This window comes from Rattus norvegicus, chromosome 16 (genome assembly GCF_021556685.1).
Source record: "Rattus norvegicus strain SHRSP/BbbUtx chromosome 16, alternate assembly SHRSP_T2T, whole genome shotgun sequence".
NCBI lineage: Eukaryota > Metazoa > Chordata > Mammalia > Rodentia > Muridae > Rattus > Rattus norvegicus.
The window spans coordinates 72,423,059-72,438,588 of record NC_141549.1 but is presented as its reverse complement, the minus strand read 5'-3'; the positions used below and the strand labels follow the sequence as shown (position 1 = coordinate 72,438,588).

At 40.8% G+C, this 15,530-nt stretch overlaps 2 protein-coding genes across 5 annotated transcripts in view; both read right to left on the bottom strand.

Annotated features, from left to right (window-relative positions):
• The window catches only part of Erich1 (glutamate-rich 1), a gene marked incomplete at its 5' end in the record, with an annotated part of 52,793,804 nt that overhangs the window by 11,225,775 nt on the left and 41,552,499 nt on the right, over positions 1-15,530 (bottom strand).
• Positions 1-15,530, bottom strand: part of LOC120093063 (sperm motility kinase-like) — a 130,260-nt gene that overhangs the window by 15,072 nt on the left and 99,658 nt on the right. For 2 of the 5 annotated variants that reach the window (XM_087589448.1, XM_087589449.1), the window contains exon 3: positions 11,840-12,478. The exons of 2 other annotated variants lie outside the window; for them this stretch is intronic. In XM_087589448.1, coding sequence (XP_087445574.1) covers positions 11,840-11,970 — 131 coding nt within the window. In that variant the 5' untranslated portion in view covers positions 11,971-12,478. Of the gene's footprint in view, positions 1-11,839; positions 12,479-15,530 lie in introns of those variants that run through there. One more of the 5 variants, XM_087589450.1, reaches the window with a different exon arrangement.

Below are 15,530 nucleotides of genomic sequence, written 5' to 3'. Positions count from 1 at the left end.
TTTCTCCTTTCTCAGGGCATCAAGCCTCCACAGGATCAACCACATACCCTACCACTGAGGCCAGACAAAACCGTCTTCTGCTACACATGTAGTGAGGACCAGATCATGTAAGCTCATCGTTTTTGCCTTAGTCCCTATTTGTGGTAGTTGATACTGTTGTTCCTCCTATAGTTTTGAAATCCCCTTCTGCTCCTTCAGTCCTTCCCCTAACTCTTCCATAGAGGTTCCCTAGCTCAGTCCAATGTTTGCTGTGTCTGCATCTGTGTCAGGTGATTGTATATCCCCTCAGAGGGCAGCCAAATCAGACCCATGTCTGTAAACAAACATGGCATCTGCAATAGTGTCAGGGTTTGGTGTCGGGCCATTTTCTATAGGGGACACATTCTGTCATGATGCTGAACCCCCTTGGTTGGCACCACAAAGGCCCCAAATAGAACTGAAGACTCAACATAGATTTGGAGGGACACATGTTCCAACATCAAGTGCCACATACTAGAGCTGGTTACTATTAGATGTGCGGTGCCTGAGGAAAGTCATTACAGTCCCACTGACAGACATCAAGCAGGATCTCAAAGACAAAGAAGAAAGGCCTTATATAAGTTCTCAGGATACACCAGTTACTAAAGTTGTCATACTTAGATGAGGAAGCTCCAGTAGCAGGGTATGATATTTGCCTGAAGATAATTGATATGAATGTTTTAAGGGCTAATAGACACTTTAGGCAGACACACAGCAGGTGAATTCTGAGAGAGATAGTATCTTGTCTGAGAGTGAATGGGGTCCTTTCTATAAGCACTAGGAAATATGATCTGGCCTTGTCTCCTGGGAAGTTAGTTTGGCATATTTCTTGAATAATTAGGAGGACAGAGAACACTGTTTTCTGACTTGGTTTGCTTTGTTTTCTGAAACCAACCATTGGGCAAGGGACCCAGGGCTGTTTGAGTTAGGTCCTAAATGCTTGTAAATTGCATCACAAATACTGTCCTGCTTCAAGGGGGCAAGGAGATGAACATGGATCTGGAAATCACCCTAGCAATCAAGTCCCACACAGATATTGACACCCAAGTGGTGAAGCCTAGGTATGGGAAGGGGCCTACAGTAAGAGGCGTTGATTAGGAATGTGAAGGAGAAAGAAGGAGGTAGGGGTACCCGTTGTCAGAGTAGCTGAATATTATCAAAGTACATTATGTGCATATACAATAATGTTTTGCTGAAATGTCTTACTATATATCTTTAATGTTTATTAACAAACTCTAAAAAGTAAATGAAAGGCAATGAAAATGTGTACGCAGAAAAGGACAAATTGAAGATAATTAATGAAGAAATGAAATTATGCAAAAATGAATGTCTAAAATCAAAGACAAATTAAAGAAAGTAAAATGAAAAACAAAAACCAGTACCAGCAAACCTCAAGAAGTAACAGATAAGGGGCTTACCCGGGCAAATCCAAATGTAACCAGAATCCGAGTCCAAAACGTTCACCAGTATCCGAGTCCAAACCGTTGCCAGAATCCAAGCCCAAAACGTTCACCAGTATCCGAGTCCAAACCTTTGCCAGAATCCGAGTCCAAAACCTTCACCAGTATCCGAGTCCAAACCTTTGCCAGAATCCGAGTCCAAAATGTTCACCAGTATCCGAGTCCAAACCTTTGCCAAAATCCAAGTCCAAAACATTCACCAGTATCCGAGTCCAAAATTTTCACCAAAGTCCAAGCCTCACAAGTAACCACCAACCCGCTCTCCGCACTAGAAGGACAGCAACCAGCCTTGGGCAGTGCATTATATAGGTAGGTGGCTGCCGACTGTCACAATGGTTCTTTGTGAGGTCAGAGCAAGACATGGACCAATGAGGGATGGGCACTCTCCTGCCTCAGAGGACTGTATTAGCTACTCTGCAGTTACTGCTACCAAGTGCCTAACCAGGAGCAATGTAATGGCTCATTTTGGCTCACACGTTAGGGAACACGGAAAGCATGGTATACAGTGCTAACATGTGGCTGTTCATCCTGTACTGCTGGTCAATCCATGTCCAATGCCAGGTCATAACACTGCTTCCTAGACCAAGGGCCCATCTCCTAAAAGCTTCCCATGACAGTATCACCAGCTAGATACCACGTGATCAGACACAATTTTATAGGCAATTTTTTTTTTAATGCAGACCACAGCAAAGACTGTCTCCACTTTAAAGGATATAGAAACAGCAATATGGATAATGATAATACAGGCCCCAAAGCTTTATGCTTCACTGGGTATAGACTCTAATATTTACCAGTAAGCAAGGGAACCTAGAGGATGCTCCAATGTCCTTTGTCAATAGCACCAAAATCACTGTGCTATCAACTGGCTGTTACACATCAATGTTCAAGTAGTCATTCCTTTGGCTATACTTGGTGTCTAAAGTATGCCCCTGTCATTGTCCTTCTGTGACAAAATACCCTTCCTCAAATACCCTAGGACAAGTTTCTAAAGTATGTGGGTCTGTGACAAATGGAGTTTTGTTATATCCTACTCTAAAGACGCATTCGATTTCTAATCAGAGACAGAGAAGCCCAGGAGACAGAAGGCAGTCATTTACAGGATGATCAAGAAAGAAGGTCAGCCTAGAATCCTACATACAGCAAAAGCTGTAGGCATGGGAGGCAGACAGTCTTCAAATGTCAAATCTCATCCTGATCTATAACAAATTGCCTTGGACTGGGAAATTTATCAACAAAAGTAATTGAATTCTTTTCCATCTGGAGATTGGTAAGTCAAAAGCAGGATTTTCAGTATGTTTGATCTATATTAAGTGCCAGGATATATGAGAACTGCTTTCTTGCTCTAACATGCAATTTTGTTGTGATTTCTTACACGGTCCTGGGAAAGGCTAATCTCTCTTTCAATTCTCTGTTTTTCATATATATATATATGTATGTATAATGTAAAAATTCTTCCACTCCCTCCCCCGTCTAAGAGGGTTATAGTTAGCATTAGTATTAGTGTTAGGGTTAAGATTTAACATCCCTCCTGCTTTAGCTTTCTCCTTTCTCAGGGCATCAAGCCTCCACAGGATCAACCACATACCCTACCACTGAGGCCAGACAAAACCGTCTTCTGCTACACATGTAGTGAGGACCAGATCATGTAAGCTCATCGTTTTTGCCTTAGTCCCTATTTGTGGTAGTTGATACTGTTGTTCCTCCTATAGTTTTGAAATCCCCTTCAGCTCCTTCAGTCCTTCCCCTAACTCTTCCATAGAGGTCCCCTAGCTCAGTCCAATGTTTGCTGTGTCTGCATCTGTGTCAGGTGATTGTATATCCCCTCAGAGGGCAGCCAAATCAGACCCATGTCTGTAAACAAACATGGCATCTGCAATAGTGTCAGGGTTTGGTGTCGGGCCATTTTCTATAGGGGACACATTCTGTCATGATGCTGAACCCCCTTGGTTGGCACCACAAAGGCCCCAAATAGAACTGAAGACTCAACATAGATTTGGAAGGACACATTTTCCAACATCAAGTGCCACATACTAGCGCTGGTTACTATTAGATGTGCGGTGCCTGAGGAAAGTCATTACAGTCCCACTGACAGACATCAAGCAGGATCTCAAAGACAAAGTAGAAAGGCCTTATATAAGTTCTCAGGATACACCAGTTACTAAAGTTGTCATACTTAGATGAGGAAGCTCCAGTAGCAGGGTATGATATTTGCCTGAAGATAATTGATATGAATGTTTTAAGGGCTAATAGACACTTTAGGCAGACACACAGCAGGTGAATTCTGAGAGAGATAGTATCTTGTCTGAGAGTGAATGGGGTCCTTTCTATAAGCACTAGGAAATATGATCTGGCCTTGTCTCCTGGGAAGTTAGTTTGGCATATTTCTTGAATAATTAGGAGGACAGAGAACACTGTTTTCTGACTTGGTTTGCTTTGTTTTCTGAAACCAACCATTGGGCAAGGGACCCAGGGCTATTTGAGTTAGGTCCTAAATGCTTGTAAATTGCATCACAAATACTGTCCTGCTACAAGGGGGCAAGGAGATGAACATGGATCTGGAAATCACCCTAAGAAGTAAGTCCTACACAGATATTGACTCTCACGTGTTGACACATAGGTGGCAGAATGGGCCTGCAGTAAAAGAAATTGATTAGGAATATGCAGAAGTAAGAAGGAGATCGAATATTTTATCGTAAACCAAAACAATATACCTTCTTCTCAAAACCTCATGGTACGTTCTCCATAACTGACCATATAATCAGTCACAAAACAAACCTCAACAGATACAAGAAGATGGAAATAATCCTCTGCATCCTATCAGATCACCACAGACTAAGACTGGTCTTCACTGACAATAAAAGTCACAGATAGCCCACATACACATGAAAATTGAACAATGCTCTACTCAATGATAATTTTATCCAATAAGAAATAAAGAAAGATATTAAAGACTTCTTAGAATTTGATGAACATGAAAGCACAATATACCCAATCTTATGGACCACAAAGAAAACCGTGCTTAAAGGAAAACTCATAGCCCTGCATGCTTCCAAAAAGAAACAGTAGACAGTATGCACTAGCAGCTTCACAGCATACCTAAAAGCTCTGGAAGAAAAAGAAGCAAATACACCCAAGAGGAGTGGAAGGCAGGAAATAATCAAACTTAGGGCTGAAATGAACCAAATAGAACCAAAAAGAACTATACAAAGAATCAACAAAATTGAAGACTGGTTCTTAGAGAAAATCAACCAGATTGATAAACCCTTAGCTAGACTAACCAGAGGGCACAGAGAGAGTATCCAAATCAACAAAACCAGAATGAAAAGTAGACATAACAACAGAATGTGAGGAAATTCAAAATATCATCAGATCCTACTACAAAAGCCTATGTTCAACAAAATTGGAAAATCTGGATGAAATGCACAATTTTCTAGACTCATACTATGCAACAACGTTAAATCAGGGTCAGATAAACCATCTAAACAATCCCATAACTCCTAAAGAAATAGAAGCAGTTATTAAAAGTCTCCCAATGAAAATAAGCCGAGGACCAGATAGGTTTAGTGGAGAATTCTCTCAGACCTTCATAGAAGACCTAATATCAATAGTGTCCAAACTATTTCACAAAATTGAAACAGAAGGAATACAAGCTAATTCCTTCTACGAAGCCACAATCACTCTTATCCCTAAACCACACAAGGATCCAACAAAGAAAGAGAACTTCAGACCAATTTCCCTTATGAATATCAATGCCAAAAAACTTAATAAAATTCTCACCAACTGAATCCAAGAACAAATACATCAAAATGATCAACCATCATGACCAAGTAGACTTCATCCCAGGGATACATGGATGGTACAATATATGGAAATCCATTAACTTAATCTACAATATAAAGAAACTCAACAAAACAAACTACAGGATCATCTCATTAGATGCTGAGAAACCATTTGACAAAATTCAACACACCTTCATGTTAAAAGTCTTGGAAAGATCAGTAGTTCAAGGCCCATACTTAAACACAGTAAAAGCAATATACAGCAAACTAGTAGCCAATATCAAATTAAATGGAGAGAAACTTGAAGCAATCTCACTAAAATCTGGGACTAGACGATGCTGCCCACTCTCTTCCTACCTATTCAATATAGTACTCAAACTCATAGCTAGAGCAATCAGACAACAAAAGGAGTTCAAAGGGATACAAATTGGAAAGGAAGAAATCAAAATATCAGTATTTGTAGATAATATGATAGTATACTTAAGTGACCCCAAAAATTCCACCAGAGAACTATAAACAACTTCAGCACAATGGCTCAATATAAAATTAACTCAAACAAACCACTAGCCTTCCTCTACTCAAAGGATAACAGGCTGAGAAAGAAATTAGGGAAATGATAACCTTCACAATTGTCACAAATTATATAAAATACCTCAGTTTTGCTCTAACCAAGCAAATGAAAATTTTGTATGATAAGAACTTCAAATCTCTGAAGAAAGAAATCGAAGATATCAGAAGATGGAGAGATCTCCTATCCTCATGGATTGGCAGGATTAATATTGCAAAAATGGCCATTTTGCCAAAAGGAATCTGCAGATTCAATGTAATCCCCATTCAAAATTCCAGTGCAAATATTCATATTAGTAAGAGAAAAATTTGCATTTGGAATAACAAAAATCCTAGGATAGCAAAATCTATCCTTAACAATGAACTTCTAGGGGAATCACCATCCCTTACCTCAAGCTGTATTACAGAGCCATAGTGATAAAAACTGTATGGTATTGGTACAGAGACAGGCAGGTAGATCAGTGGAATAGAACTGAAGACCCAGAAATGAACCCACACACCTATGATTTCTTGATCTTTGACAAAGGAGCTAAACCATCCAGTGGAAAAAAGATAGCATTTTCAACAAATGATTCTGGTTCAACTGGAAGTCAGCATGTAGAAGAATGACAATTGACCCATTCTTATTGCCCTGTACAATTCTCAAGTCCTCATGGATCAAGGACCTCCACATAAAACCAGATACACTCAAACTAACAGAAGAAACATGGGCAAGAGCCTTGATAACATGGGCAATGGGGAAAATTTCCTGAACAGAACACCAATGGCTTATGCTCTAAGATCAACAATAGACAAAAGGAACCTCATAAAATTGCAAAGATCCTTTAAGGTAAAGGACATTATCAATAGTACAGAATAGCAACCAACAGATTGGGAAAATATCTTTATCAATCCTACATATGAGAGTTCTAATGTTCTAATATCCAATATATATATGAAGAACTCAAGAAGTTAGAGTCCAGAGAATCAAGTAACCCTATTAAGACATCTAGTACATACCTAAACAAAGAATTCTCAGCTGAAGAATATCTAATGACTGAGAAATACCTAAAGAAATGTTCTTTACCATTAGTCCTCAGGGAAATGCAACTCAAAACAACCCTGAGATTTCACCTCACACCAGTGAGAATGGCTAAGATCAAAAACTCAGGTGACAACAGATGCTGGCAAGGATGTGGAGAAAGAGGAACACTCCTCCACTTTGGTGGGATTGCAGACTGGTACAACCACTCTTGAAATCAGTCTGGAGGTTCCTCAGAAAATTGGACATAGTACTACCTGAGGAACCAGCTATATCAGTTCTGGGCATATACCCAAAAGATGCCCCAACATATAACAAAGACACATGCTCCACTATGTTCATAGCAGCCTTATTTATAATAGCCATAAGCTGGAAAGAGCACAGATGCCCTTCAACAGAGGAATGCATTCAGAAAATGTGGTTCATCTACACAATGGAATATTACTCAGCTATCAAAAACAATGACTTTATGAATTTCATAGGCAAATGGATGGAACTAGAAAATATCATCCTGAGTGAGGTAATGTAATCACAAAAAAACCCACACATGGTATGCACTCAATGACAAGTGGATATTAGCTCCAATGTTCAGATTACCAAAGATACCATCCACAGAGCACATGAAGCTCAAGAAGAAGGTCGACCAAAGTGTGGATGCTTCAGTCCTTCTTAAAAGGGGGAACAGAAAAAGTCATAGGAGATATGGAGACAAAGTTTGGAGCAGAGACTGAAGGAATGGCCATTCAGAGCCTGTCCCACCTGGGCATCTAGCCCATATACAAACAGCCACCAAACCCAGACAATATTGCTGATGCCAAGAAGTGCATGCTGTCAGCAGCCTGATATAGCTGTCTCCTGAGAGGCTCTGCCAGAGCATGATAAGTATGGAGGAGAATGTTCGCAGCCAGTCATTCAACTGAGAATGGGGTCCCTATTGGAGGAGTTGGAGAATGGATTTAAAGAGCTGAAGGGTTTGAAACCCTGTAAGAACAACAATACCAACCAACCAGAGCTCTCGGGGACTAAACCAGCACCCAAAGAGAACTCATGGACAGACCCATGGCTCCAGCTGTATATGGAGAAGAGGATGGCCTTGTTGGGAACCAATGGGAGGAGAAGCCCTTGGTCCTGCCAAGGCTGGACCCCCAGTGTAGGGGAATGTCAAGGCAGGAAGGCAGGAATGGGTGGGCCATTGGGTGGGGGACAGCCTCACAGAAGAAGGGGCAGGGGGAAAACATAAGGGGTTTATGGATGGGAAACTGGGAGAGGGGATAACATTTGTAATGAAAATAATAAAATATCTAATTAAAAAAGAATATGATAAAAAAAGAATGAGGACACCATGAGTTTTGCAAATGAATGGAACTAGAAAATATCCTGAGTGAGGTAACTCAGACACAAAAGGACATACATGGTATGTTCTCACCAATAAGTGACTATTAGCCAAATAATTACAGAATACCCAGGACACAACCCCCAGTACTCAAGAAGTGCAACAAGTCGAAGGATTGAACTGAGGATGCCTTAGTCCAATTTGGGAGGGAGAAGAAAATAGTCATAGGGGGCATAGGGAGGGAGGGATCTGGGTGGGAGAGAGGACATGGAGATGAAGGGGAACCTAATCAGGTATTGGATGAGCAGGACTGAAACCCTTTGGGTCAGCTTAAAGAACGTAAACAGGCAACCTCGGGAGATAGGAGATGGTATATCCTAGAATATACCAGAGACCTGGGAGGTGAGATATTCTCAGGACTCAAAGGGAAGAACCTTGGATGAAGTGCTCTACAGTGGGGAGGGGAACTTGTAAAGTCTACCTCCAGTAGAGAGACAGGGCATCAAGTGGAGGGATGGGGGTGCCATCCTACAGTCAAAGGGTCTGATCTAGAATTGTTCCTGTCTGAAGGAACTGCAGGGACAAAAATGGAGAACAGCATGAGAGAAAGTAGGTCCAGTGACAGGCCCAAATTGGGATCCAGCTCAAGGTAGGGCCCTGACACTGTTACTGATGCTGTGGTTTGCTCACAAACTGCAGTCTAGTATGGCTGCCCTCTGAGAAGTCCAAAGAAGCTCAAAGAGTCAAATGCAGATACTAGCACCCAACCAACATTAGAACTGATGGAAGCCAGGGACCTCTGTGGTTGAATTAGGGAAAAGCTGGAAGAAGCTGAGGAGGAGGGTGGCCCCATGGGGAGACTAGCAATCTCAACTGACCAGGAACTCTCCCAGGAACTGACCAGGAAGACCTCTCAGACACTGAGCCACCAACCAGGCAGCATACACCAGCTGATACAAGGGCCCTGACACATATACAGCAGGGGACTGCCGGGTCTGGCCACAGTGGGAGAAGATGCACTTAACCCTTAAGAGACTTGAGGCCTAAGGAAGAGGGAGGTCTGCTGGGGTGGGGACATTCTCTTGGAGATGTGGGGAGTGGGAGGAAGTATGGGAGGGGGCAGACCTGGAGAGGTAAAAAGGATGAAAGAATAAACATGAATTTTTTTAAAAAATATTATTTACATTTTGGCTAATGCAAAACTTTGTGATCTAATTTTTTAATGCCTTGCCACATTACTTTGTCTTTGATCTAAGAACTGACCATGTTTTTTGGATGTACCTAGATTGATATAAAAACAGATTGGGCAGGTTCCTGGCATTTACATTTTTCTTTTTTTTTGTATTTATATTTCTTTTTTTTATTTGATATTTTCTTTATTTACTTTTCAGATGTTTCCCAGTTTCCCTGTGGAAACTCTCTATCCCGTTCCCCCTCCCAGTTCTTCTATGAGGGGCTTCCCCCACCCACCCACTTGCTCCCACCTTCCCACCCTGGCATTCCCCTACCCTGGGGCATCAAGACTTCACAAAGCCAAGGGCCTCTCCTCCCATTGATGACTGACAAGGCCATCCTCTGCCACATACGCAGCTGGAGGCATGGTTCGCTCCATGTGTACTCTGGTTGGTGGTTTAGTCCCTGGGAGCTCTGGGGTGTCTGGTTGGTTGATATAGTTCTTCCTATGGGGTTTGCAAACCTCTTCAGCTTCTTCAGACCTTTCTCTAACTCCTCCATTGGGGACCTCATGCTCAGTCCAATAGTTGGTTGACTGTGAGCATCCACATCTGTATTTGTCAGGCTCTGGCAAAGCTTCTCAGGAGAGAGCTATAGCAGCCTCCTGTCAGCATGCACTTCTTGGCATTCACAATAATGTCTGGGTTTAGTGACTGTATGTGGGGTGGATTCCCAGATGTGGTAGCCTCTGGATGGACTTTCCTTTAGTCTCTGTTCCACACATTGTTTCAGTATTTCCTTCTGGGAGTATTTTGTTCCCCCTTCTAAGGACTGAAAGCATCTAAACTTTGATCTTCCTTCTTCTTGAGTTTCATGTGATGTGTGAGTTTTATCATGGATATTCTGAGCTTTTTGACCAATATGCACTTATCAGTGAGTGCATACCATGTGTGTTCTTTTGTGACTGTACTACCTCACTCAGGATGATATTTTCCAGTTCCATCCATTTGCCTGTGAATTTCATGAAGTCATTGTTTTTGATAGCTGAGTAGTACTCCATTGTGTAGATGTACCACATTTTCTGAATCCATTCCTCTGTTGAAGGACATCTGGGTTCTTTTCAGCTTCTGGCTATTATAAATTAGGCTGCTGTGAACATAGTGGAGCATGTGTTCTTGTTATACATTGGAATCTCTTCAGGGTATATCCTCGGGAGTGGTATAAATGTTATTCCCCCTGTTTTAGCTTCTAGGAAATATAAGCCACATGCACCCACTGGGGCTTTATCTTTCCTGCATTAGATTTGCTGGTGGACAATGGTTCATGTTGGCATTTTTCAAAAATCTGAACTAAAATCAGACCTATACACATTTTCTAATGTTGATACTTTGGTAGTCCCAGAAGATGAAGCAGACTGAATTAGGTCAGAACCCTGATTGGCACACCAGGTTTGACCTTTGCTGGTTACACAAGCTGGACAAATGTTTACACTGTCTCAACGTGGTCCAGGACGAATAGCACTTATGGCCTCAGTGTCCTGCTATGACTATGCCAGGGTATCCATTTCTCCTTCATCAGAGACTTATATTAACAACAATAGCTATCTGGATGTGTATTTGCCACATACAGATAACCTGATAACCCAGTGACTGTTGGGGGATCAGGGTTCACACTAGAGCATGAGGGGAGAAACTCAGAAAGCTCAGTCAGAGCACAGACCTTCCATCTAGTGGTCTAAGAAACTGTGGAATCATTTAGTACCCACTTATTGTTCTGAAAATCTTGGCTGCCTATAGCAATGAGCTGCCTTCCTCTCCTTTTCTAGAGACTAAAGGTAATGCCCACGTCTGTGTATAATGTTCTAGACAAGAATCGAAGCCCTTGGCAGACATTAGCTTTGTACCACAGCTATGTGAAGCCTGAGAGCTATCTATGCTTTTCAAAGAAGAAGGAAAGGCATGGTGTGTCAGAGTCAAATGTCAAAGATAATTTATGACTAAGGAAGGAGAAGGGAGAAAAGTGATTCAAGTGTGTTTTCCAGTTTAAAAAGGTATAATATTAAATTCATATCAAGTAATTATATACATGTATATATCCTTTTCTTACGTGTCTGGACTACCACTTAAATCACTACTAATAATCATCACAATCTGGAAGCAAATATTAAACTATTAATAGACTATAAACTAGAATGATGAGGTTTAAAACACACACACACACACACACACACACACACACACACATATATATTCATATTCTGTATTTAATCCAGGGCTTCTCACATGCTAAGGAAGGGTCTACCACTAAGTTAGATCCTATTGAGATTTTTTTAATTAGCCTGCAGAATTTCTTCAAATTATTCTTTCTTTAATACAAAGACTAAAAGTTTTATTTCACATACATATTGGTCAATGGTAGAGCATAAATGACAGTGGTCCCATGATGATTATGTTGCCATGGTTACATGTGGTATAAAAGCATAACTCACCAGTCTTTGATGAAGCTGTAATGAGTCGATTGTTCTGCCCATCGCATGAGAGCACAGGACACCATTATGCTGCTATGAACACTTGATAGGAAGTGGCCCACAAGTTGCTGTACTGTACACTGCATCGCCATTGTCGAGTGTGCTCCACTAAATATTCCTGCTGTTTTCCTGGAATTCACATTTATCCCTGTCTAGCCAGATGCCTGGCACAATAATTAGCACACAGTAGGATCTTGGAGTGGGCTTGTTAAGACAGTCTGGTATTTAGTGTCACAGTGTTTGTTCACATAACACTCCAGGCAAAAGTTCCTAATCTTTGCATAAGTAAAGCAAAGGGTGTGGGAAAAAGAAGGCTTCATTGTCTATTTCTCAGTATGAACATGATGTGTAGAATATCAGCAGTCGTGATATTAAGTCCTTGGTTCCTAGCTGCCTGCTATGTTCAGCCACTTGCCACTAACTGCTTACTTCCACCTCCACTGGGGCAGTGGCGGCTTCAGAAGAGTCCTGGAAGCACACCTTCTCCTGACTCCCCAGTTACCTTGGAGAGTTGCAATGCTTTGGTCTCTCCTGATGGGACAGAGTCCTTCAGATTACTGTGAATGGTGCCCAGGATGTGCTCCTTCACAGTAAGATGACCTGGGAGACAAAGACATATCTTGACATGCATTGTACTAGAGTTAATGAAATACAGTGGTTATAACCAGATTTTCCCCAAAGATCTCTGGAGGTCCTGCTAGGCACATGGTCAGTGACCCATCCCCTGTACTGACCTTATAGTGCCCAAACCAAGTAAAACCTTTTCCACTATTGCTTGATTTCAAATTGTTTTGTCTGAAAATATCTTTGTGTGCTATCTGTAAACTAACTGTGCCACCATATTTGTTTAATTTCCCTTATGAGTAATTTAATTCAAATGTACAAAAGAAAAATGTCACCTCAAGAAACCAATTTGAGATGTACTAAAATGAAGTCATTCCACAAACTACTAGTGTTTGTGTCATACATAGACACTTCATGGGAATGATAGGAAACATATGAATCAAAACTTTATTCTGGAAGAAACAGGAACACAGGTTTAACTAACTTAGCAAAATGAAGGTTATTGATCTCTGTGGAGGGATAGGGTAGATTCGCTCTTGTCCTGACGCCTCCAGAGATCGCTGGCTTTGCTTTCTTGGGATGCTTGTAGAGTTTCCTCAAGTGTTTGCAAGATAGCTTCTGATGGCCACAGAACACATTCTGCCAACACTGGAACAAGAAGCCACCCTACTCAGCTCTAAGGTCCAAGTCTTGGGAGGAAGAAAATCCTATGGTACACAAAGTACTACCAAGACATTTTTTGGTCCAAACTCTAGTGTCATTAGCAAAGAGATTTTTTTACTGGTCCTCTTTTCATTTAAAACTTTGATATTTTCAGTCTTTATAATCTTTGCATTCCTATAGTTCTCATCTTAAATTGTACTCAGGTATTCTTATCTACAAATGAGTAAGAATTTGAAAACGTCCCTCCATGGTGCCCAGTCACCTTTTTCTGCTCATGCAGTTTAAGAGCCCCGCCCATGTGACGGTACAATTCACTTTCAGAGTGGGTCTTCTCTCCTTTATTAAATAGTCCAGGAACTATCTTCATAGGCAAACTTAGCAGTGTGTTTCCATGGTGACTCAAAGTTTCATCAAGATGGTAAGAGGTTAACCATCACACTTTGGGCTGAAAAATACCCCAGATTCTTGCACATTGGGATTCTAAATGCTTTAGTAGGAGCATGCTGGGTGCTAGACAGCATGGGCATGTAATTTAAGAGTATAAAACAACTTTTTCTGCATCCAAATTTTGTGAAGCAAATTTATGGCCCCACCCCATGCACCCACACATATTCCTATTTTAAAGATCGACTTTTAACTCTGCATCACCCTTCTTTATATAGCAGAGAGAGTAAATTCAAGCAGAAATCTTGAAAGCATGTGGAAACCATTTGCTCTAAAATGAACAGTTTGCGTTTTGTTTTTTGTTTTTTGTTTTTTTGCCCTTCATAAGGTTTGGAATTACATAGTGTGTGTGTGTGTGTGTGTGTGTGTGTGTGTGTGTGTGTGTGTGTGTGTGTGTCTGCCCTCTTTCACTTGGCATAATTATTTTAAGATTCTCCAACAGTCTGCATGTGTCAGAACTCCATTTTTCACATTTTTCCATTCCTGAGTCGTTTTGCCCTGTATGGATATGCCACAATTTATTTGTGCATTTGTTGGTGAACATTTAAAGTTATTAAAGTTTCATGAATAGAGCAAACAGCTCTGTTCTTGCACTTTCCAAAACATATACATTTAGGGTTTGTGTTATTTCAGTTGGAAAAAATATTTGGCTTTTCAAAAGTCAAGAGGAAAGAACATGAAGAAAAGGATGAAGAAATGAAGGTGGAAACATATAGATTTTAAAATGAAATATATGGGTTCTTAGAGCCAGAAAACAGTGGGCTTGAAGAGAGGCTTTGTGTCTTGTCATATTTGGATAAATGAACACACCTTTTCACACATCAGGATTTATAAAGTTTCTTTTTTTTTTTTTTAACAAGGATGCCACCATACAGTGTTGGTGAGATTGCTAAATTCTATGAGATGACCATGGGAAGTACACAGAAACTGCTTAATAATCGGCAGCTCTCACACCTCCCCACGACAGGGCATAGCAGGCTGGAGGAACTCTCAAATTCTCCAGAAACATTTTCCTGTGGGACATTCTTGGCAACTAACTCTTCTGTTCTCCAGATTCAAATTTCCGCCCCACCTACCCTCTCCACACTGGACCTGCGAACACTGAACAACGCTCTGCTGCCATCCTCTGGCATGTTTAGACTCACGGTGGCTGACTGCCGTTTAAGACAGCCTCACATCAGAGCTTTCAGGAATGGACATGAGAAACTCTAATATAGTGAACACTGAGGAACAGGGTGTAAAAAGAGAAAAGGTTTTGCTCTGTGAGAAGTGAAAGTTGTTGAGTTTGATATCTCATTGGAGCTAAGGTCACGTGTTGAACACCTTTGTAATTTATTTCCTGGATTCTATAAAATACACCTTAGAAATAATTGAAGTTTGGCATATTTACAAATACATCACTAAAATTTATTATTATATAAAAATCTTTTCATCTAGTTACTAGTGTTTCTTTCTACTTTGAAATATGCATTTATAGTATAGCTGAATTTCAGTCATTTAAAAAGAGAATGAATGTGAGTGTCCATTTCACTTATCACTTATACTTTGCAAAATAATTGCTTTGTGTGTGTGTGTGTGTGTGTGTGTGTGTGTGTGTGTGGTGTATAGTGTGAGTTTGTGTATGTGTATGTGTGTTGTATGTGTATGATGTATGTTTTGTGTAATGTGTGTTTTGTATGTATATGATTGTGTGGTATGTGGTGTGCGTTTGTGTGTGCTGTGTGTGTATGATGTGTATAGTATGAGTTTGTGTCCTTGTGTGCTGTGTGTGCTTGATGTGGGTAGTGTGAGTTTGAGTGTATATGTCTGGTGTGTGGTATGTCTGTGTGTGTGTGTGTGTGTGTGTGTGTGTGTGTGTGTGTGTATGATACAGGTGGATGTGCTATATATGTGATACTCAATGGCAGAGTGACTTGAGAAAGTCCATTTCCTTTAAGAAAAGAAGTCTTGTAACTATTATAAAGTATGAAGTGATGGAAAG